The sequence below is a fragment of the Aethalodelphis obliquidens genome, unplaced genomic scaffold (genome assembly GCF_003676395.1).
Source record: "Aethalodelphis obliquidens isolate GAN/ISIS:26980383/991018 unplaced genomic scaffold, ASM367639v1 scaffold14, whole genome shotgun sequence".
Lineage (NCBI taxonomy): Eukaryota > Metazoa > Chordata > Mammalia > Artiodactyla > Delphinidae > Aethalodelphis > Aethalodelphis obliquidens.
This window is the reverse complement of record NW_020837958.1, coordinates 36,077,244-36,099,683: the sequence shown is the minus strand read 5'-3', so window position 1 is coordinate 36,099,683 and position 22,440 is coordinate 36,077,244. Positions and strand designations below refer to the sequence as shown.

Here is a 22,440-nt window from a genome sequence, read left to right as displayed (position 1 = left end):
GGAATTGAATAGTCATTAGTCTTACAATACTTTTGTGAGTTTCTCACAGCTGAGACTCTGGCAAAGTGTGCGAGAAGGGCAAGGTGAAAGATATAGAGAATTCTAGGGACTCCTGCTTCCCTAAAGTTCTTGAAAGAAATTACCAAAGGTTAAGAAGTGTTTTCTCAATAAGATAGTTTAGTACATCTGAAACCCAGGTAAGAAATATCCAACACAACTTAGCATTTGAACTATTATCTGCCCACCCAGAGATTCCATTAGGAAAACTATCACATGATGTAAGGGACCACATTTTGTGAAATTATGTTTCTATTTAGAAACACGGAATCAAATGATTCTGAAAATGGGGTCAGTGTGGCGGCTGGTGGCTGCCATTATGGAGGAATCTTTTCCTGGGGTTATTCTTGGCCTCAGCCTCATCAAGGTACAGAAGGGACTGCAAGTAATTAATGTACTTGATTGCGGCTCTGAGGGTTTCCACTTTGCTGAGTCGTGTCTCCAAGTACTCCTCTGGCAGATGATGTCGGAGCTGGGCATAGCCTTCATTGACACATTTCACACGCTGCCTTTCCCGCTCATTCCTTTTCTGGATAAAGGCTGGCCTGTAGGAGTCTTCACACCTTCTGTAATTTGGATAAGGCATTGGGAAGGAGAAGGCGCAGGGTTCCCCATAATCTTCCATGATCAGAGAGTCACTGGAAAAAGGCAGCAATGGCGGGTCTTCAGAGTAAAGAGATGGCACCGGGCCCTCAGGGTACAGGTGGAACATGATCATGGGGTCCAGATAGAAGGACCTGGTCAGTGGCAAGTGGGTGGAATCAGAGGAGACAGGCAGTTTGTCTGGCAGATTGGAGTAGCTTCTATTGTCCATCGTTTCCTCTTTAGCCTGGAAACAGAACCAAGTTTATTAATTTGGCCAGATCAAAAGAGAACAGATATCGACAGAGATTAGAGACTTTTCTGCTTTGATGAATAGTTTCTGAGCTCATTCTGAAAACTTGATGGGGTTACAACATTCTTTGGGTAGGATTTTTGATGGTACACAGAAACAGCATGAAATAACATTGACTTGCCTTGTGAGAAAGTTATTTCCTTTCAGTCCTTATGATTACAAGGATATATCTTTAGTCTGATTGAGAGTGTGTTTTCCATACTACTAGAATGCTTTCTAATCCTCCTCAGATGGAAGCCTTCAACAGGAATAGTATCTAGCTAGAATCTAATAATATTTTACTATTAATTTCTATTTATTGTGAATTATACTGATTTCACATTTACAGTAGTGATACAAAGTCTCTTTTAAAAATAAAGCTACTTGAGTAAAAAATGTAAATTGATTTACAGAAAATAGTAAGTAAATAGCAGTACAGGTGGAACACTAATATAATGAAGATTGTGAAGGTGTATGCAAATACTGATGTTTGGGAAACACTGAAACACCACGATATTCAAATACGTGTTGGAGAAATTACAAACTAGTTAGTGATCATGCAACCTCACAGGCATAGCCTTCTTAAACGATACCTGATATGCCGGGGGCAAAACTGAAAATAAAAATAAAAAAGGAATCATTTGCTCTTAAAAATTCACTGTAAGATTCCCTTAATGAGAAACTCCCCTAACACATTTAAAACATGGTCAATTAACATATTTTTACTTAGAACTTTAAATATATTAAGTGCATCTGTATTTAGGGTTTTTTTTCCATGGAACTTAAAGTATAATACTCTAAGATGTCTCATATCAACACATTCCCTTCTTCTGAATAGGCCTGCATCCAGCTTATTTATTACACTACCATTACTTTTTGCCTTTGACTGTAATAATGTGGTCACAACGGATTTCACAGGAACATTACAGTGTAACTAGTTAACTGGAAGTCAAGGAAGTGCTGTAGGAAAAGAACGTTTTTCTTTCAGTCATTAACATTCTCAAGTTTCAATCTTGGCTTTGCCTCTTCTTAGCTGTGTGTCCTTAGGCAAATTTCTTAACCTTTCTGAGCTCTGGCTTATTCCTATGTCCAACTGAGATATCAACTATTCTGCAGGGTGGCTGTGAGGATTAAATGAAAAAAAAAATACATAATGCACTAGGTATTAGTTCTTTTCCTGTTTCGTTTCTTAACAGATGAATACTTGTGCAGCATCCCTTTCTCACCTGCACCTTATAGAAAACCTGGCCTATATTTTCCCTAACACTGGAAAATCAAACATTGATCTATCCAAAGCACATCTGTTGAGAGATGAAGAACATACCCAAAATGGAAAAGGAAAAGCCACATGAAATCTAATTTTGGGCTTTCAGAAAAGAAGGAAAGGTGGCTTTCTTTTTCCACAAAAAACCCAGCCCTAATGTTTAAGGGCAAGATTAGGTAAACACTGGCACTTGTTTCTCTACCTGAGAAAAACAAAACTCTGCAGGCTGCACTATGTAATGACAGGAGCAGTCTCTAAGCACCAGAAGTCAAGTGCAATAAAGTGTATTACAATTCTTGTGAAAAAACCTATCCTATCAAGTATGGTTACAGAAAAGACAAATGACTCTGGAACCAGAAAGAGCGGTAGGAGATGGGGGATAGCGGATGAGGGGTGGGAAATGTGAGTGGTGGGGAGGGTTATAATGTCATGGTGAAAAAGGCTGAAAAAGGAATAAATGCCAGGAAAAGCTCTTCCTAATAGAAGTGTGGTGGTGAGGGAATGAGATAAGTGCCATAGGTCCAATTAAAAATCAAAACAGAGGAAATGAAAGATTCCAAATTACTGATCCAATGGCCTAAAATAACTAACATAAAATGAAAATCTCTGGATTACAAACTAGCCAAGATTCTGTCAAAAAGAAAAAGTTGCTGAGAAAAAGAGTTGGGAAATTCTCGAGCCAAGAATTCTAGAGGGTAAGAGATAAAGGATGTGTATGGCAGAAGTTGGGAGATGATGGCACAATGGGTATGGAGCCCCTATTACTACATTTCTGAGAACATCAGCACCTTATTTCTGCCTATAGCTAACGAGCCAGAACTGATACAACAGGGTTCCAAAAAGTAAAGCAGATGTCATCAAAGCTAATTACACACAGAATTCTTTCAGTATAGTTCATCCTGACTGATAATTTTAACAATATCTTAAGCCTTGACCCAGATGAAATCTGAGTAATTTGTATACACAACAGGTAATTAATAGTTTCTAGGTTTTAACAAGACGTTGCATAATTCTTGGAAAAAGAGCCTGGTGTCTTTGGAGACACACTGATGAGAAAGCCTTTTCTATTGAGCATTTCCAAAAAGTTCACCAATCAATGTAGCAGCATTTAAATGATCCTTTTTTCAAAGAAGAAAATTTAACAACAACAGTGATAGAATGAAAAAGGCAGTAGCGAAGAGGATCAAGATAGGAAGTCTAGTGGCAGCTGGACATGTTTGTAGACACTGAGTAAAGGTTTTAAAAGAGAGCCACACAGGCTGTAAGTGCTGTGGCTCCAAAGCCAGATACACGCATAGCTAACAAATGCACCTGCCTTTTAGGGAAAATCTCAGGTGTCTGTCTTAGAACTCTTCTGGGAAATAAATGATGAGGTCTTAATGATAAAATTCTAAGAGATTCTAGATGCTCTGCTGAGCATAAAAGCTTCAACTTTCTGAGACATTACAAATATCTAGCATGGAAAAAACAAAAAGCTACAACTGCACATATAATTGAATTACTGAACATTAGGCCTAGAGAAACCTTAGAAATCCTCTTATCCAATCCCTCATAATTGTTGCAGAGCTAGTAGCAGAGCAGAGGTCAGAACCTAAATCTCCTGACTTCCAAACCCAAAAACACTTTCCGCTCCTCCAGATGACTGAATCATCAGCAAAACTGACTCTTTCAACATATAAGCATATTTGATAGTTTAAGATAATGGAATAATCAGATAGCTGAAAAAATTCATCATTTATCAACCGTGCCTAGGGATTTTCTTAAAAACCATGTTTTTATTCTCCCCCACGGGCCACTCTGGAGAAGAGTCTCTTACCTGAATTTTGTTGCCGAGAGGCTGTACTTTGGGCTGAGTCAGACTTAAACTGATTTATAGGTGATCATTTAGTAACAACATGCAAAATAGCTTACAGTTAAACAGAACTGCTCAGTCTGGTTTATCTGTTTTCTCTACCTAATATGTAGATATGACAACATACAACAAAACTAAATAGAAAGCTTTGCTTGCAAAATTGGACTCTTGTAACAAATTCTTTTATAAAAAGAATGCCCCCCCATTTATCTGAGTTATATAATCTTATATCAAAATTATTTATGGAAAATATCTTTAAGTAATAATCTCATAATGTGCAAATATTCGCCAATATTTTTAAAACAGAGATTAAGGCCATAACCAGGAAGCTCAGTATGAACCTCCATTTTATTATATATCTATTAAAAATTTTTTCCTTCTAAATAAACTATTTTCAGAGCAGTTGCAGATGCACAGCAAACTGGGCAGAAAGTACATAGTTCCCATTTACCTCCTACTCTTACATATATGCACATTCTCCTCTACTACCAATAAGCCAGCCCCAGAATGATATATTTGTTACAAGTGATAAACCAATACTGACACATCATTATCACTCAAAGCCCATGGTTTACATTACGGTTCACTCTTGGTGTTGTGCAATTCTATGGAATTTGACAAATGTATAATGACATATTATATACTGATTTTTTTTTTACTCCATAGTTTTGCCTTTTTCAGGATGTCATATAGTTGGAATCGTATAGTAAATAGCCTTTTCAGATTGGCTTCTTTCACTTAGTAATATTTATTTAAGGTTCCTCCACATATTTTTGTGGCTTGATAGCTCATTTCTTTTTAGCACTGAATAATATTCCATTGTCTGAATACCATATGATATCACTTACATGTGGAATCTAAAATATGACACAAAGGAACTTATCTATGAAACAAACAGATACACAGACATAGAGAACAAATTTGTTGTTGCCAAGGGGGAGGGGAGTGAGGGAGGGATGGATTGGGAGTTTGGGATTAGCAGATGCAAACTATTATAATATAGAATGGATAAACAACAAAGTCCTACTGTATAGCACAAGGGACTATATTCAATATCCTGTGATAAACCATAATAGAAAAGAATATGAAAAAAAGTTTTTCAAAAATTATTTTTATTGTTACATTTCAAAGAGGACATAGGAAGAAAAAAGCCAGTTATCCAATAACTGCTATACCTTTCAGAGGGAGGCAACTGGAACTCCAGTGCTAGTTCAAAGCTGTACACACTACAGCTCAAACAGCTGCCTCTCAACCTGACTGGAGATGCTGACAAATATGTGTACGTCATCAATCCAGGGAGGCTTGGGTTTAAAAGAAAATTTCTTTATTGCAAGTGTCCAAGTCCTTAGGATTCATCCTTAAAGATACTAGAAGAAGATGAGAAAGACCACACACCAAGACTATGTTTATTCATTAGAGTAAACTAGTGAATGGCCACTTTGTTCTAGGATGCATTGCATCAGACATCACAGTACATGAAGAAAACCTGCATCTTATGAAGAGCCACCAGGCATTTCAGATCCAATTTACCATGAAGTGCAGCCACAGGCCAACCAGATGTCCAGATAATATAGTCAGTGCAAAATTCAAATAGGTAAGTCAGGGCTTTGATGAGGCTGGCAGACTTCAAAATATAAATGAAACTTGAAAATAAAAGGCAAAGTCTATTTACAACGATTGTTTAGTAAAGTGACTTGAGAAAAGTTATGTTAAGCACTTCCCACGTATCCCTCCCCTACTCTGCCAAAAACAAAAACAAAAACAAAAAACACCACACAAAAACCACCCCTGAAAATTATCTTGAAAACCAAATTAAAACTGTGTGGTAAAAATGAGAGTGCTTTTTCCAGGTAAAGGACTTCAAGATAATTTACAGGCAGACATATTTTTATTAGTAAAAGTCACAAATAGGAAAAGGCTAACGTTGTTTGAGGCATGTGCTTTAAAAAATGCCTCCATTAATACATTAACAAGAAAAGAAAATACCAAGCATGTTTTTGTTTCCAGTTTCGAATTTTCCAGCAAGAGTTAGTGAAATCAACAGGGCATTAACACAAAACCCAGGAAAACTCAGTCAATTTTTTCCCATTGTCTGCCTTATTTCTTTCTAGTCACCTTGAATTCGATTCCCAATTAGCTGAGGACAACATGACGGTCAAAGACGGATTTTCGCTGCTCTTGAACTTGAAGCTTCCAACGCTGCTGGGCATACTCTACTTTATTCAGCACATTGGCTCGACTGCGGGAGCGGGCCAGCACATCGTGGGCATTTGCAAAAGGCTGGTGATCCTGAAAGTCCAGGAATGGAGAACATCAGACAGTATGGTCCGTGTAAAACACACACACACAGTTATCCAGCCACGGAGATAGGAGCAGCTGGCCTTTTCAAACAGACCATCTAATTTGGCCAAGCACTCTTAGGCACTCAACTACCAGAAGCAGGATGAACTCAACTACAGAAATAGTTGGTTCAAGTAAAATAAGCGATGAGGAGGTATTTGTGCAAAGTTCCCATGAGTCACCATTTCCAAAGACATTCCCTTAAGAAGTTGGGATCAAGACAAAGACAGTGGTCATTTACGTTAAAGAGAAGCCCGTCTTGATGAGTGGTGGAAAGAAAATCTATTTTGCATGTTAATATCTATATGTTACAGATACAGAAAGTGGGGCTTTTCCTTGTTTTATTCAATACTATATAGCTAATCTGTGGCTGAGGAAACTCCTATCTTTTAATTTCCTGACTCCCATTATATTAGAATTTTTACTTGCCAGCTTGGGGCCACATTCATCCTGGGAGATGAGTTGACTGGATCCTATCTTGGTTGGTTTCCATCTCTTCTTATGCCCTCAACACCTACATTTCCCCCCTTCCCCAATCTGTAATGAACAGAGACATAGCTCAAGTGCTACAATTACCCTCTAGTGCTAAGTACAGTAAGGAATTATTACTTCAGCATTTCTATTTGGTAAAGACTTGAATCTTTCATTGCTAAGCACACAGTAGCTTCCATGTTAGCTGCCGCATTAGGAAAGAGGCCATTGAAGGGTCACCCAGGTATCTGTAGAAAACGAACCTGTCCTGGTCAAAGTAAACCAAAGCCACTGATGTTTGTAGTCGTTACACAGGAAACCACCATGCTTATCTATCTATGCATGAGATATAAACACAGCTGCCTAAATGACAAAAGGCATTCAGTACTAATTTATTGCTTTTGTTTGCCTTTTCCTTGATCTCTTTTTCCTGAACCTGGGTTAGCAAAGCTCCTAAATGTTCCAACATAGGATAAAAGTCACAAGTCAGACCTCTTAAACTTCGCCTCTCAGAAAGAAACAATATTGTTTTGCATGTTTGCAAAAGCTCTATTATATACCCAGGGCAGCAGTCAGCGTGTCTATGGAAAGCTATACATAACTGCATAACTATATATATAAAACTATAACTAAACAGTGTTTTAACACCTGGTCTTCTTTTTAGAGCAAGATATTTATATAATGTCAACATTTCAAAGACATCAAAGAGTTTTCTGTAAAGAATCTATCCCTGCCTTCTTTACCAAAATTGCTTCAACTTTTCACTTAATTTAGGTAATATCTTGTGCAAACCCCATTCTTTTTTTAACCTTACAAATGAAAATAATAAAAACAATTCCACAAAGTTCAAATGTTTCAAAGATGTAAGAAAGAACATTAGGAAAGAGGAAGGCAGCTAATGTTGTTAGATTACTTTATTTCCCATGAGGAAATAAACCGATCCAAGGTCATCTAACAAATGAGCACAAGCACAAGTCTTAGCTTCCCTAAACGTGACTTTGTGTCATATCTTACCACACTGATTTTGTTCAGGTAGATTAAAATGACACTATCCGAATATGGTGCTTCAGTGAACTTGTATATAAAACATTATTACCATTGGTTTGTTTTGACATAAACAAGACTGGGAAGAAGGATGTACTTTACCAGCAGAGTGCTTCTCAATTTCATAGTCCTGTTATCTACTCTTCAAGGTAGGGAGAGAAACATCTTCTTAAGGAACAAATTTAAAGGACTAAACACACAGTTAATCCTTCTGGCCTATTCTCCATCCATCAGAACAAGACTGAACTAGCTGCTCATAGTCATGGATGCCAGGAGAATGCAAATAGAGATTTACTCTTTATATATGTTTGCACTTTTTATACCTGATAAAATTACAATAAGTACAAAACATGTTTTAATGTAATGCTTTGATAATAGTAATGATGTGTCGTGGATATATAACACAGTAACTATTGTGACTACTTGCAGTGAGCTTCTTAACTATTTGTGCTAACTCTCACTTGATTCAAAGTACTTTACACCCAACAAAAATGGAAAAAATTAAAACAGAATTTAACTGAGAATTTAACAAAAGCATGTATAAAGGCACATAAAGAGTGAAGAACTATCATCTTGGATTAGCAACAATTGTAGGAATTTAAATTGAACTTCTTTTTGAACGGAGTTGTTACCATAAATTCATACCTGTGTTTAGAAAACCTCTCTCTGCCCAGAATCAATTTAACTGATATGCAAACTGATATGCAAAAGTCAGCCAGGCCTCTCAAGACAATGTTCTCACATGATCGACATGCTCACAGAATCAATCTCTGGTGAACAAAATGGTTACTAAGCACATGGTCCCATCAAATGCCTTTCCTACATGTTTTTATCTATACATTTGTACATCCATTTCTTTTATGCTCTGTGTATTACATTAATATTGTCTATCCCTAAAATCAGGAACCAGATATTTAATGCTATAAGGGATGTAGTTTAAGTCACAGTTTCTGTCTCTGTGCCTATAATGAAATGGTTTAGGTGGCCTTTGATACATAACGTCTTCATATGTTAGTAGTTCTCACTGGGGGTGATTTTGACCCCCAGGAACATTTGGCAATGTCTGTGGGCATTTTTGATTGTCATGATTGGGATGAGGCTTCTAGTGGGCAGAGGTCAGGGATGCTATTAGATATCATGCAGTGAACAGGACAGCTCCCTACAACAAACAATCATCTGACCCAAAATATCAATGGGAAATGTTGTATGTGAATGAAAATTAACATGGGAACAGTATTTGAGACTCTAATTCTTCCTGATATGGAAAAGTTACTTGTTATGTGTTGGTTGAATTACTAAAGGAAGCAAAGGGAAAGAGGCAAAGAGAGGTATTTCTATGAAAGTTCTTCACAAAACAAAAATGAAATCTTGCTCAAATTAAGCTGAGTATTCAATATCGATATTCATGAGACAAGCAGGCTCTGTAATTATAACTTAAGCCATTCATTCGGGATCCCCTTTCTCATCTTTTACCAATGGGTCCACAAGCCATTCCAGAGTAAAAGGACTTTTGACTGTGACTGGCAAGGCTTTATCCTGGCTTTGGCTTTTGGAATTGATTCTTGACACTCTACTAAATTTTATTCACTTTAAGAAACATAGTTCAATAAAGTAATCCAAAATAAAAAGTAATTTCTAAAGAATATTATATATGTAATAATGAAATAGTGGAAAATTTGGAAACAAACCCAAACAGGATAATGACAAAACAAACAATATAATTCTCTAAGCCATACTGAATAACAAATTTGCGGACTATGTCAATTTCTCAAAGGTTTTGAGTGAAGTAATATTATTATATATACAAATATGAATGTGTTTTAAAGATAGGAAGAGAATCAGGAGTGATGGTTTTATTTTTCTCTAGAGTTAAAGATCACAGATTTTTTTAAAGAAGGAGGAAAACAGGAAATATAAAACATCAGCAGGTTATCAAGCTGTACTTCATTAAGTAAAGAACGTTATGGTTTTCATGCTTCCCTTCACTAAAGCCTCTTTGCCTTTTAAAATATTTGGTGATGTTGACAGGAAAGGTGTTCAGGCAGGAGCCTAGGAAGAAGACTATCTCCGATGCTTTTCTCAATGTAAACAGGAAAAGGCAATGAAAATTGTGCCCTTGGTAGTGAAAGGCAAAGCCTTGTACAGCACACTCACCAAGGATCATCGGTCAAACCACCACATTTATGGCTTTACAGAGCAATTTCCTCATAAAGAGACATACACTAATATTAGAATTGTCTTTAGGTTCTCTGGTGCAGGATCTGCTCCAGATAGGGACATCTATTATGTAACTACTCTTTACATGCACTTTATATCAGATGATGACAGAGACTGGCCTTGAACACCTAGGGCATGCTAAGAACTTACCCCAACATCATCATCGCTCTGTATCAATTGTGAATGTCCAAATAGGCGTCTCTTCAGTATGGGCTCAACCAGAGTAAGATATACCATGTACAGAAGCAGAAGGCCCAAAATGGAGAGATAAATTATAATGGTAACCTAAAGGAAATTGAAAATAAGTTGTATCTCTGTTCAAGCCAAGAAATCTGAATTTTGTATAATAATGCTGAAGCCATAGTGAAGACTGATCTGTTAAGCATATAGGATTTCTATACAAACCAGATTCCAACATAAGAAATAAACTCAACTCTTCACCAAAGTATTATTTATAGAAAAAAAGGAAAGAAAGCATTTTGCCTTTGGGATCTTTTCACGAGTCTTCAAATTCCATCTTCACCTACTGCTAATCATTTGCACCACTGCTAGCACAGCAGTTCTCTTTTTTCACCTGAATACAGTGTCCTAGATTCAACAGCACTGCAGTCAAGACCACTTTCTGTTAGGATCCCTAACAGAAAATGTAATTCAGATGAATTTCAAGAGCATACTGCTTTAGATCAATTTAGATATACAAAAATACATTTTAGGCACATGATTTTCTTGAGATCTTAATTCGTGTGGTATCAAGCAGTACAGTGTGACACCTCCCACTAGAATGGCTACAGTTAAAGACAGTCAATACCAAATGTTAGCGAGGATGTACAGAAACTTAACCCTCATATGTTACTGGTGAGAATGTAAAATGGTACAACTACTTTAGAATACAACCTGGCAGTCTCTTAAAAAATTAAATATAGGGCTTCCCTGGTGGCGCAGTGGTTGAGAGTCCACCTGCCGATTCAGGGGACACGGGTTCGTGCCCCGGTCTGGGAAGATCCCACATGCCGCGGAGTGGCTGGGCCCGTGAGCCACGGCCGCTGAGCCTGCACGTCCGGAGCCTGTGCTCCGCAACGGGAGAGGCCACAACAGTGAGAGGCCCGCGTTCCGCAAAAAAAAAAAAAAACTTACCTCTCTTAGGAATCTACCAGAGAGAAAGGAAAACATACATCCACACAAAGACATGTATGCAGATATTGATGACAGCATTATTCATAAGAGTAAAAATCTGGAAATAAATGTCCATCAACAGATGAATGGATAAACAAAATGTGGTATGTTCATGTAATAGAATGCTATTCAGTAATAAGAAGGAATTAAGTACTGATACATGCTACAACATGAAGAGACATGTTTTTGAGGTCTGTGTGAAAGAAACCAGTCACAGAAGACCACATATTTTATGATTCCATTTATATGAAATGTCCAGATCTGTAGACACACAAAGCAGAATAGTGATTGTCTAGGGCTGGGGGTAGGAATGGGATTAACTATAAATGGTTATGAGGGATCTTTTTGGGGTGATGGGCATGTTCCAAGACTGGATTTTATTTTTATAATTTTTTTTTAGAAAGTTATCAGGGCCAATACCCAAAGTATTTATTTATTTTTATTTTTTGGCTGCGGGGCATGTGGGATCTTAGTTCCCCAACCAGGGATTGAACCCGTGCCCCCTGCATTGGAAGTGCAGAGTCTTAACCACTGGACCACAAGGGAAGTCCCTAAAACTGGATTTTAAAAATTGGTTTTAAATTTGCTAAAATTTATAAAATTGTACACTTATAATGAGTGACATTTGGGGTATGGAAATTATACATAAAAATTTTGTTTAAAAATAGAAAAGTACAATGATGGTTTCTCTATGGGACAGTACCCTGCTGGAGCAGGAGCTCTCCACAGGGTCAATCACAACAGGAGTCTTTGTAACTGGCATAGCTGAGCACCCCAGATTCCCCTGAGGCTTTTTTTTTTTTTTGCAACAGGAATGGGGACCTCCATATAAAAAAATTGGGGAGAAGAACTATTAGCCACCATAATAAAGTAACTGAACTCATTAGAGGTCCAAATTGTGATGAGTGATCTACATTCCATTTCCTATAAAAGATAAAGAAAGGAAATCTTAAAATCTAGAAGTGATGTTTTCTAGGATAGAGCAGTCACTCTATATATAACTTTTTCTAAGGGTTGAGAGGGCAGGAAGAAGAAGGTCTAATCATCCTGCTTTCTCACTAATCTTTGGCGTACATGGCCCGCAGAGAAGCTGGAATGTCTTTCTGGGAAATGCTAATTATACTTAGGGCTTTTTTTGTGCCATTTCACATATCACATCTATCTAAGGTATCCTAATTAATGCACAAGGCATCTCAACGAGGCAGGCGGAGAGCAGGCCCATTGCTCCTTTTAGGGTGCGGGCTGGGGATGAGAAAGGAGGGGGTAAGAGGGTGCTGGGGAACAGGATGGAAGAGCAATAGTTTAGGTAACTAAATAGATTTCAAATGTCCAAAATTTTCTTTCTTGTCTAGATACCAACAAAAACTGTTCCAGAAGCAGAAAAGATGGATTATTGTTTTTTTACCTTGATCGTAACAGAACTTCTCTCCTCATATTTGCATTCACAGCGTAGACAGTATGCTTCTACATCAGGCCCCCGCACAGGCATGGGGTCCACAACATGAAGGCAATCGCTGGAAAAACAAAGATAAAATACTGCCTAAACCTAGCTGGATTTTCTACTTGCACTGATCAAACCTTTCCTGAAATCCGGAATAATCACTGAACTTTCCCAATGAAAGAATGAATATAAGGAACGAATAATCAGTAAAGGAAGGGAAATCATTTCCTCTCTAAACATTAGCAATTTGGTAAGCTTTAACAGTCTAAGAAACCATAAAGACACATATGTAGCAGCTATTTTCAAAAGTGCTATTTATAGTTAAAAATGGGAAAAATCCCAAATGGGACTGAAAACTACGTAGCAGATCAAGTCATATTTAGACTTGTTCATTTAGCGAGTAAAACTGCCTTAAATGATTTAAAGTGACCTGAAGCATTATTCAAATATGAGATTACCTCTTTTATGAATTAACTAATATCATCTAAACTGCCACAGTGTGGTATATGAATGGCTAATCACACATAACAGTTGGTAAATTATGAAACTCTAAAAGCTGAACACCAGAGTAAGAAACAATTACTTTTCTTAATGAGCAAAAGTCTATTTAAAAAGCATGGAGAAGTAGGATTAGGACAACAAAAATATTTTAAAATGAAAACACTACCTGGCAACAGTACCTAAAAATAATAACAGGCTGAATGTTTTTGTGGTTGGACGTTTATCTTCTCCCCATTTTCCAGGTCACTTATTTACAGCTTATGATAAGCAAGCCTAACCAAAAAATCTTTTTCCCAGAAATCTGTCAATTCCAGGAAATAATTAAATTCTTACTCTCCCCAGCTATTAAGAGCCCACTACCCTGATCACCTTCAGCAAAGGCAGGCAAAGCTTTGTTGTCCTCCTGCTGGCTGCTGGGCAGTTTCCCTCCCTCTTGTGCTCTCTCCCTTAGGCATGTCTAGCTGCCTCACGAACTCTACCACAGCATCCTGTCTCACTCCACCCACCTTCTTGAGGGCATCCAATGCTCCAGGCTGATTCTTTCCCTTTGCCCTATCAGAACGTACTTTTTTTGTGTTCTGTTCCCTCTGAGCTGTGGCATAAGAAAGAAAACCCAAAATGGCATAAATGATAAAAGTTCAGTCAGTTTTCCTTAACAGGTAATTTAATTTTAACAAAGGTAGTAATGAAAGAATAAGTCTCAACTGGCAGACTTTCAAATAAGAGTAAGGTCCCACAATTCACACCATACAAGTGTGTGATATTTGTTCCAAATGTACAGAAGACCAGGAACGTATCCAGCTGGATGCAGGCATAAAATAGGCAGAGGAAGCTAAATCCCACTGCAGGGGTATCTAGCTCAGAATCATAGAAGTCATCCAGCCCAGCACTCTCGGAGAGGTCACCTGTACAGGTCAGAGTAAAGTAATAGGTAAAAGGACCAGAATCCCGGGCTCCTGCCTCCTAGGACAGGCCCCCTGTATCTCTCTGAACCTCAGGAAAATGAGACTTATCTCCTACTTAGTTTTCTATTTCAGCTTCAGAAGCCTTAGTAACAATACTTAAGAATTACTTGGGGAATTTAAGTGTTGAGTATTTCTTTGGAAGTACAAATACAGTTTAATAACAAGGAGATTTTGAGTGCTGTGCAGGATGGGAGAGGAAGCAGGAAGGTTGGTTCTGGCTGGCCACTCATTGTAAACACAGAACCCAGATACAGAACACAACCACTTCAGGAACTAGGCGACACCTCCCCCTAGTGCCAAAAGGAGGACATTATCAGCTTCAAATCATGCCTCAAACACAAACCAGAGAACTCAAAATTTTTCTTAAGTTAGACAGTATAGGTCAATGAAGAATTAAAGCTAACAACTGGACAAAATGGAGAGGCCAGGAGGTAAAAATATATACAGGGTCAGATAAGATATTGGAAGCCTCGCAAAGCCATAACATCTTGATTAGTCATAACTTGCCTACCCTTCTAAAGCCAGTTAAAAAACTTTCAGTGACATCTGTGAACCTATCCCTAGTAAAAGGCTAAGCTGCAGGAAGGAAGCAAGGGAGAGAGGGAAGAAAAATTCCAAAGCAAGCCTAGTTTTCAACTGTTTACTTTCAAAGCTCCCTATTTTCACCAATAACCAGGGATAAATGATATACGGTTCTCTGTGAACCTGGAAAAACAAAAAGTCAGTGAAAAGGTTAGTGCTAAACACTTGAATAGTGAGTTCATTTGCCACTCAAGTAACAGGCATCATATTCTATTACTGATAATAAACTGATTGTAAGTGCTCAATATATTTGGAAAATTTATAGGAATAACTTATTTGAGTTTTCTTTTCATATAAAGTAACTTGCTGATATAAAACCTAGAAGAATAGCTAAATCACTGTAGTATGAGACAATTTAAAGTAGAACACAAAAGCTCACAAGAAGTTCTCAAGAATATACTCACCAAATGTCGGATTGAACCTAAATGCACATCATGGGAAGAACAGACAATGACATCAGAAAAGCTAAACATGCTCAAAGCCTGCCTTTTTTTACTCAAAGTCAGCCTGGAATATTGTAACAGAATGAATTTAATTCTGCTTTCAAACTTTCGGGGCTATTTAGCTGTGAAATCGGGCACATGTGAAAGTACAGTACATTTGGAGCTATTTTTCTTCTAGGCCTATCCTGGCAACCTTCCATTACAAACCATAAAACGTCCCAGTCCAGAGTAAGGAGCCCACCTATCCTGCTACAAAATAACTGCTTCCCAATCATTTTACGGCACATGTAGAAAAAGCTATTATTTGTAAGGTCCACTGGGATAAACAGAGAAGGCTGCTGGTGGCTAGCTAGTCAGGATCCCAGTCATCACAGGCCTACTTGATTATATGCCAAGGGCTGAAGGGATCAATGACTTGGCACACCTATAACCTATTAATAGCACACCAATTGGTAAACTCTGATATTCATGGCTCATTCCCATTCCTTCCTGAGCCTGTTGACACTTTTAAACATAGTCTCCTATATCTGACAAGATATCATCAAAACCTACAAATTGTAAAAGCTCTGACCCAGATAAATGAGGCTTGCTTACCTTCCACTGAGAAGCAAGAGGGAGGACCAAAATTTAAGGGGACACAGAAGGGTAGCTATGGGTAGTTTGGGTGCCACAAACTCAGCCCCATCCCAATGTAAAAGCCTCCCTGCCTGGGGATTTTGGCTACATTCTTTTAGGCCTACATCATGCACTCAGGGCCTTACTCTCACTTTTTCAAATAGAAATGGAATTCAACACTTTTGCTTAAAGAGAAAACAATACATTGGATGAATATCCAGGGCTAACAGTGGCAACCAAAGAAAGAAATTTGACAGGTAATTCAGTAATCCAGAATACTTACCAGTCTTTTTGGGATATGTTCTTATTATAAATACGCCCAGAATTATCTTTATAGGGAGGACAGATACATTTACATCGGACATCCTCAGAATTCTATAACCAAAATAGAAACTTGTTGACAGTTCATCATCAATATTTTTAAAAACTGCAACTTACACATTGTGCTAAGCATCCCCGCCAAGTATTCTAAAACCATTCATTTAAAATTTTAAATAACTGTGAGATATACAAGTTTTTAAAAGCCATTGGTAATGCTAATGAATGATTATATACTACATAAAATTATTTTGAAATAACATCTAGTATCTGTGACTTGTTAATCACATTTTTGTGTCACATGACAATCAAATTGTGCTAATGTTATCACCATCTACCTGCTAGTAGAAAGACGAGGTAGACAGACAGCTGCGCCTGCAGATAAGAATGCTGATTACAGAAGGATGGGGAAATATCAAACTAAAAATTACTCACAAAACAAATCACAATTCTTCTACTCACCATCCTTCCACCCTTTGGTAGAAAGGTATTGCTATGGATAAAATGGGTTGGGCCAGAGTCCTATAGAACGGATGAAGTTTTGGAGGCACTTAGCTACAATTAGAAAGGAAGTACTGGGTTGGCCAAAAAGTTCGTTCGGTTTAAAGTAAAAATAAAACACATCTTCTTCATTTTCACAGAGAACTTTATTGAACATGTCCACTAACCGAACGAACTTTTTGGCCAACCCAATACATAAGGGAAGTAGTGTGAGTGTAGCTGAGATCAGTTTGGTCTACCCTTCCCAGGAAACTTTGCTTCTAATCCCTGGGAGACAGAGAGGACAACTACTGATAAAGCAAGTTTCAAGAAGTGGAGGAAGGGGTGACTAAATTTATGAATAGAGGGAGTAGGAGATGCTTCCCCAACAAAGGGGAATCTAATCTGAGAAGGCAGCAGCTCATTAGTCTCCAGAGGACCAGGTCCAAAACTCCTATATATGGTGGTATATCTGGCAGAGTTGCTAATTCATTTACTCATTGAGCAACTACTTAGTGAGCATCTGTCCTGTGCCAGAACTTGTGTACAATGAGGTGGATTCAGTTAAGTGTGAGACATGGTTCCTGCCCAGAATTAGGACATGCCCAAGTAAAGGAGACTGACAAGTACATGGTTACAATATACCACTTAGAGTGATGACAGAAGATATGCAGAGGCTGCCAGCAGTGTTTTGAAAGTCAGGAGACTTGCCGTTGCCCCTGTTTCTGGAGGGACATAGGGAAGATTTCAAAAAGAACCCTTGACCTAAACAACAAGGATCTATTGTATAGCACAGGGAACTAAACTCAATATCTTGTAATAACCTATAATGGAAAAGAATCTGAATTACTTTGCTGTACACTTGAAACTAACATAGCACTGTAAATTAACTACATACTTCAATAAAAAAAGAACCCCTGACCAAACCCCCCCTGATCTGTATACTTGTCACCCATCTTTCCCAGCCCCTATATTTAAAGGTATTATAGAGTAAAGCTCCAATTTAAAAAAGAAAAATGTCATTCTGTTTTCCCATCACATTAATGTGCAGGCCATCTGTTTTCCCTAGTAATGAGCTAGCTCATCAAGGACAGGTCTGGAGGGTATGGGCACGAAGGGGACTAGATAGCAGCATGAGGGGGACCAGAAGGGCCAAGAAATGGAGCAGGGGAGAAGGCCACAACCTCACCTCTCCTGTAGTTTGGATCCTCCCTTACCCTCTAAATTATCAAGAAGAGAGAAGGCAAGAAAGGGGCCAGGAGGTCCTGGAGGGAGTCAGGTGAGGATATGAGGCCAGTGAGAGAGACTCCTGTAGGTCGTATTGAGAAGGAAGGCTGCCAAGAGAAGTAAGTTCCCACAGTGGGAAGGGATGAGTTCAGGGGTGAGTTGAGAGGAGTTAGTTCCTAAGAGGGAAGACAGCTGTGAGATGCGGGCTTCCTATCATTTTGGCCTGGGGAATTGGGGCAGTGGTCTGTGAAGCCGGTGGAGGGCGGCGGTGGACTGTCAGAGCTCAAGTGTATTAAGTTAAAGGCTCTTAGAGTTGGAAAGGCTGTCAAGTTTGCGGGAGCGGGGGTGCTGTCGGGGCTGGGAAGGGAAATTCAAGGAGGCGGAGATGCTGTCCCGACTCTGGGCGCCGTCAGGGCCGGGTGGGGCTGGGGCGGGGTGTCAGCTCCGCGGGTGGGAGGGGTGCGGGCGGGGACCGTCAGACAGCTGGAGCAGGGAAGGCTGGACTGCTCCCTGGCCGTCGGGAGGGTTCCGGGTGGTAGTCAGGGCTGTGAAGCTAGGGGTCGGGCTGTCAGGGATGGGAGAGGACTTGGGTGGGACGCAGGTGGACAAGGCCGGAGGCAGGGGAAGAGCTCCGGTCTGGGGCGAGCGCGGGGCGGGACTCACCTTGGCGGCGTCCGACAGCTGCACTAGCAGCAGCACCGAGAGCGCCAGGCAGGACAGGCTGAGCATGGAGCCGAGACGAAGGAGGCCGGCCCACAGGGTCGCCATCGCTGCCAGCCCCAGCAGTCCCCACAGCCGGAGCCCCCGAGACCTGCTCTCGGTCGGGCTCCGGCTCGGGCTCCGGCTCTTCCGCCCGCACTTCCGTCTGGGCCCTCGCGTCACGGGCCGCGCCGGGTCAGCTACGAAAACCATTCGCCCCGGAAACGGTTCCCGGTGCGAAGGCCGGGAGGCTGCGCGGTGCCCCAGGAGCAAAGGCGGCCTCTCGGGGGCGCAGCGTGGGTCCGGCGGAGCTTTGAGGTGATAGGCCATCTTTCCCCGGCACCGAGGCTGCGGGGCTGTGGGCCGCCAGTGCACTAGCGGGTCCTCCAGCCCAGGGAGGACCCCCACCCCCACCCCCCAGCAAGCCCGGGCTGTCAGCGGGGGGGCGGGGCCAGAGCGACCCCTGCGAGGCCGGAGCAGTTCGTTGCCGGACCCAGAGTGAGCCTAATAAGCCCCAGGAATTGCTGAGAGGCGGCCCGTCCCGGCCGGCGCCGGCGGGGCGGGTGTGAGGCGTGGGGACAGGTATGGGACTGGCCGAGCCATCGCTTCCCGGGATGCCCACCCCCAGTCAGAGGGTCGAGAGGTCCTCTCTGGCACTTTGGGTACTGACCTGCGGCCCACTCGCATCCCGGACCCCACTCCTCGCGAAGTTGCTAACAGTCTGTGAGCTGCCTTCTTGGGTGTGGCCTCCGTTTGGGGCTCCCCGCTTGCCTCCCACTGGGGGTCTGACCGCCTAAGCCCAGCCTGCCGCCAGGAACTGGGAAACAGCGGAGGGGCTGGGCTGGGCCAGGCCTGCCTCCGGAAGGTGTGGAGTTGGCGAGAGAACCGCCCTAGTAGCCTCCTCCGTCCACGATTCCAGAAGGTGGGGGATCGCGGCGCTACAATCCTATTCAAGGTGGCTGGTCCCCTAAGTCAGAAGCCGGGGAGCACTGACCCATCCTTCCCAGAGCGGGTCATCCTGAAGGGTAATTTAGGATAACCTTGGAGATGGCATAGTGTCTCCAATTAAAATATTTTTCAGTTAGTAGAGACAGTGGGGTTGTAGTGGAAAGGATGCAGGGGCTCATCATAACTTCTACGGATTTTTTGAATGACCTTGGTCCAAACACTTCCCTTTTCTGGTCTCAGTATGAGGTGACTGAACTCTTACCTATGGATTTCAAATTCTGCTTTCATGGAATACCCCGTGTTTCCTTTCTCTAAGCAAAACTCAAAAGGTGGTCTTTTCCTAGTTTGTGGAAATGTTTAATTAACGGATAGAATTTTCTCAATATTTTTCTCCCATGTGATTCTTGTTGATGCTAGACTCTAACACAAGGTGTCTGATGCTACGCCAAATATTTTTAGCCCCTTTCAGTCCCACATGGCAAGTGGTTCCCGGTCCCAACCAGAACCAGAATGGCAGGACTAGATGACTTTTCACCAAGGCCCCTCCAGGCTGCCTTCTGAAGATGCTGTTACGTTAGTTAATTATCAGGTTTTCTTAGCGGGTGTCCTGCTGGCCAGAGGACAATCTGGAGACACCAGGGGTCAAATGTGTCTGACTGTGATGCACTTGTGGATTTGTGATTGCTAAAAGCTGTCTTATCAGCAAGTTTGAGATCAGTTTTGGGTTAGTTGTCTAGGTCTAGCATCTGAAGGGAGTGATTACTCTTTGGCTGAAACCTCACAGGCCTTCCCGTTCTTCAAAATTGTTCTCAGGGCCTTGACTCGGGGTACAGAGACCTAGAGGAAATATATAATAGTGCCTCACCAAGTACACTCAGTCTGGGCAGAAGTTTAGAGTTACACTGTCAGATATTGTAGTCACTAACCACATGTGGCAATTGAGCACTTGAAGTGTGACTGAATTGAGATATGCTGTAAGTGTACAATATACTGAATCTTGGGCTTCCCTGGTGGCACAGTGGTTAAGAATCTGCCTGCCAATGCAGGGGACACGGGTTCGAGCCCTGGTCCGGGAGGATCCCACATGCACGGAGCAACTAAGCCCGTGTGCCACAACTACTGAGCCTGCGCTCTAGAGCCAGCGAGCCACAACTACTGAGCCCGTGTGCTACAACTACTGAAGCCCATGCGCCTAGAGCCCATGCTCTGCAACAAGAGAAGCTACCGTGATGAGAAGCCTGCGCACCGAAGAGTAGCCCGCTGCAGCTAGAGAAAAGCCTACGCACAGCAACGAAGACCCAGTGCAGCCAAAAAAAAATATATATATATATATATACTGAATTTCAAAGACAATATGAAAAACAAAATATCTCAATAATGTTTTTATATTAAGGTTGAAATATTTTGGATGCATTAGGTTAAATGTTATTAAAATAATTTCACTTGTTTCTTTTTACTTCTTAAACGTAGCTACTAGAAAATTTAATATTTATATTAGATATAGCTGTTCTAGAATATAGGATGTTGCTGCCTTGAGTAGAGTGACTGTAATAAGATGGTTAGTTGCCTGGCTAGAGTCTGAATGAAGACTCAGGCCTGGGTAAGGAGAGGGGTGACAGAGTTGAACTGGCACAGCTAGAGCCAAAGGTTTGAGGTTGGGGGGGTATATGTCACTAAACAAGGAATGTAATTCCAGGTGACACAGTGGAAGTGGAGGAGTCAGTTCTTGTTCTGCCCTGCTCATGCCTAGATAACTCTTACTTTCCCCTTAGGTCAGGAGTCTCTTCAACTAGAAAGCCTTCCCTGACTTAGGTGCACTTCCATCTGTATTTGTGCAGATCTGTTTCCAAACTTAACCCATTAGGATAAAATTATGTTTTCATATCTGCCTCTATACTCCCAACCTCCATCAAAATTTTGCAAACTCTTTGAGGGCAGTGGCCTTGTTCATTATCTTTGTACCTGGAGACTGGGACAGAGTAAAAACCAATAAATGTTTGTGGGGACCTGGAAAAGGGAAAAGGAATGGGAGAGGCTCCTCTGGTCAGTCTCCAAATATCAGGTACCTACTTGAATCCCTACTTTATTCCTTTATTATTATGAGAGGGCAATGCTGAGATGCCCAAAGAAGTACAGATGGGATCTGGGCACCACAGTAGGCAGGAGAGGGGAGATTTTCTGTCCTAGGGTCTTCCTAGACCTTCAGGTCACATCAGAGTTGTTCTGTTTACAGACAAGACTCGCCTTAGTACCCACTCTTTTCCCTGCTTCCCTGTGACTATGTTTCCTTACTCTATTCCACTTAAGGAGTGATAAGTTCAGGTGCACCTTCCTACCAGGTATGCGCCCTCTCACTTCTTTGTAAGGCCTAAAAAATTCCCTGGTGGGGGATGGTCAGAAGAGTAAGAAGACTCTTCTCTAAATTTAAGTGTGGAAGTCAGAAGGTTAGGAAGCAGAAGTGACAATTTATGTATCTGGGACCGAGGTTTTGCTAGCTCTGTCTGCAGTCCCCTCACCCCTTTTCCCTCCAGAGCTCAAATAGTTCTCTGGATGCCCCAGTCTTCTTTCTCCACCTCATCCTTTCTGATCTACTCAGCACTTTCCCAGGCCACAGCAGTCCAGGAGAACAAATGGAGTCATGCACAGCATCAATATGATGGTTTCCTTGGATCATGTCTCCAGTGGTTACAGCAGGACACACAGAAGTTCTTCTGAGCATACCCTGGGAATGTCTCATGTGAGCCCTCTCCTTTACCATGTGCATTGCCAGGGTGCTCCCTCCTACTCCTACTCAAGCCCCCTTTAGTAAGATTTTCTGCCCCCTGCTACTTGTAAAGCCACATAAGTATACTTGCTGGCTCCCACCATGGTAACAACAATGTATGAGGCCAGAATTACATCTTTCTGTTCCTAGAGATGCTGGTATCAG

At 41.0% G+C, this 22,440-nt stretch overlaps 2 protein-coding genes across 5 annotated transcripts; both read right to left on the bottom strand.

Moving 5' to 3' along the window:
* Window positions 1-159: 159 nt before the first annotated feature.
* Window positions 160-886, bottom strand: ASCL3 (achaete-scute family bHLH transcription factor 3). Its single transcript, XM_027115460.1, has one exon. It carries the CDS (start codon window positions 869-871, stop codon window positions 350-352), a length of 522 nt encoding a protein of 173 aa, XP_026971261.1. The 5' UTR covers window positions 872-886; the 3' UTR covers window positions 160-349.
* TMEM9B (TMEM9 domain family member B) lies at window positions 785-19,331 on the bottom strand. Of its 4 annotated transcripts, none has more exons than XM_027115455.1 (6): window positions 18,528-19,327; window positions 16,123-16,214; window positions 12,698-12,806; window positions 10,270-10,404; window positions 6,163-6,336; window positions 785-886 (listed from the first exon to the last, which is right to left on the bottom strand). In XM_027115455.1, the coding sequence occupies exons 1-5, from the start codon at window positions 18,891-18,893 to the stop codon at window positions 6,181-6,183; spliced, it is 858 nt and encodes a 285-aa protein (XP_026971256.1). In that variant the 5' UTR covers window positions 18,894-19,327; the 3' UTR covers window positions 785-886; window positions 6,163-6,180. The 4 variants fall into 4 exon arrangements, with proteins under 4 accessions (XP_026971256.1, XP_026971259.1, XP_026971258.1 ...); XM_027115456.1 differs by lacking the exon at window positions 785-886 and adding an exon at window positions 5,222-5,690 and having other exon boundaries at window positions 18,528-19,331; XM_027115458.1 differs by lacking the exon at window positions 16,123-16,214 and having other exon boundaries at window positions 18,528-18,631.
* Window positions 19,332-22,440: the final 3,109 nt, after the last annotated feature.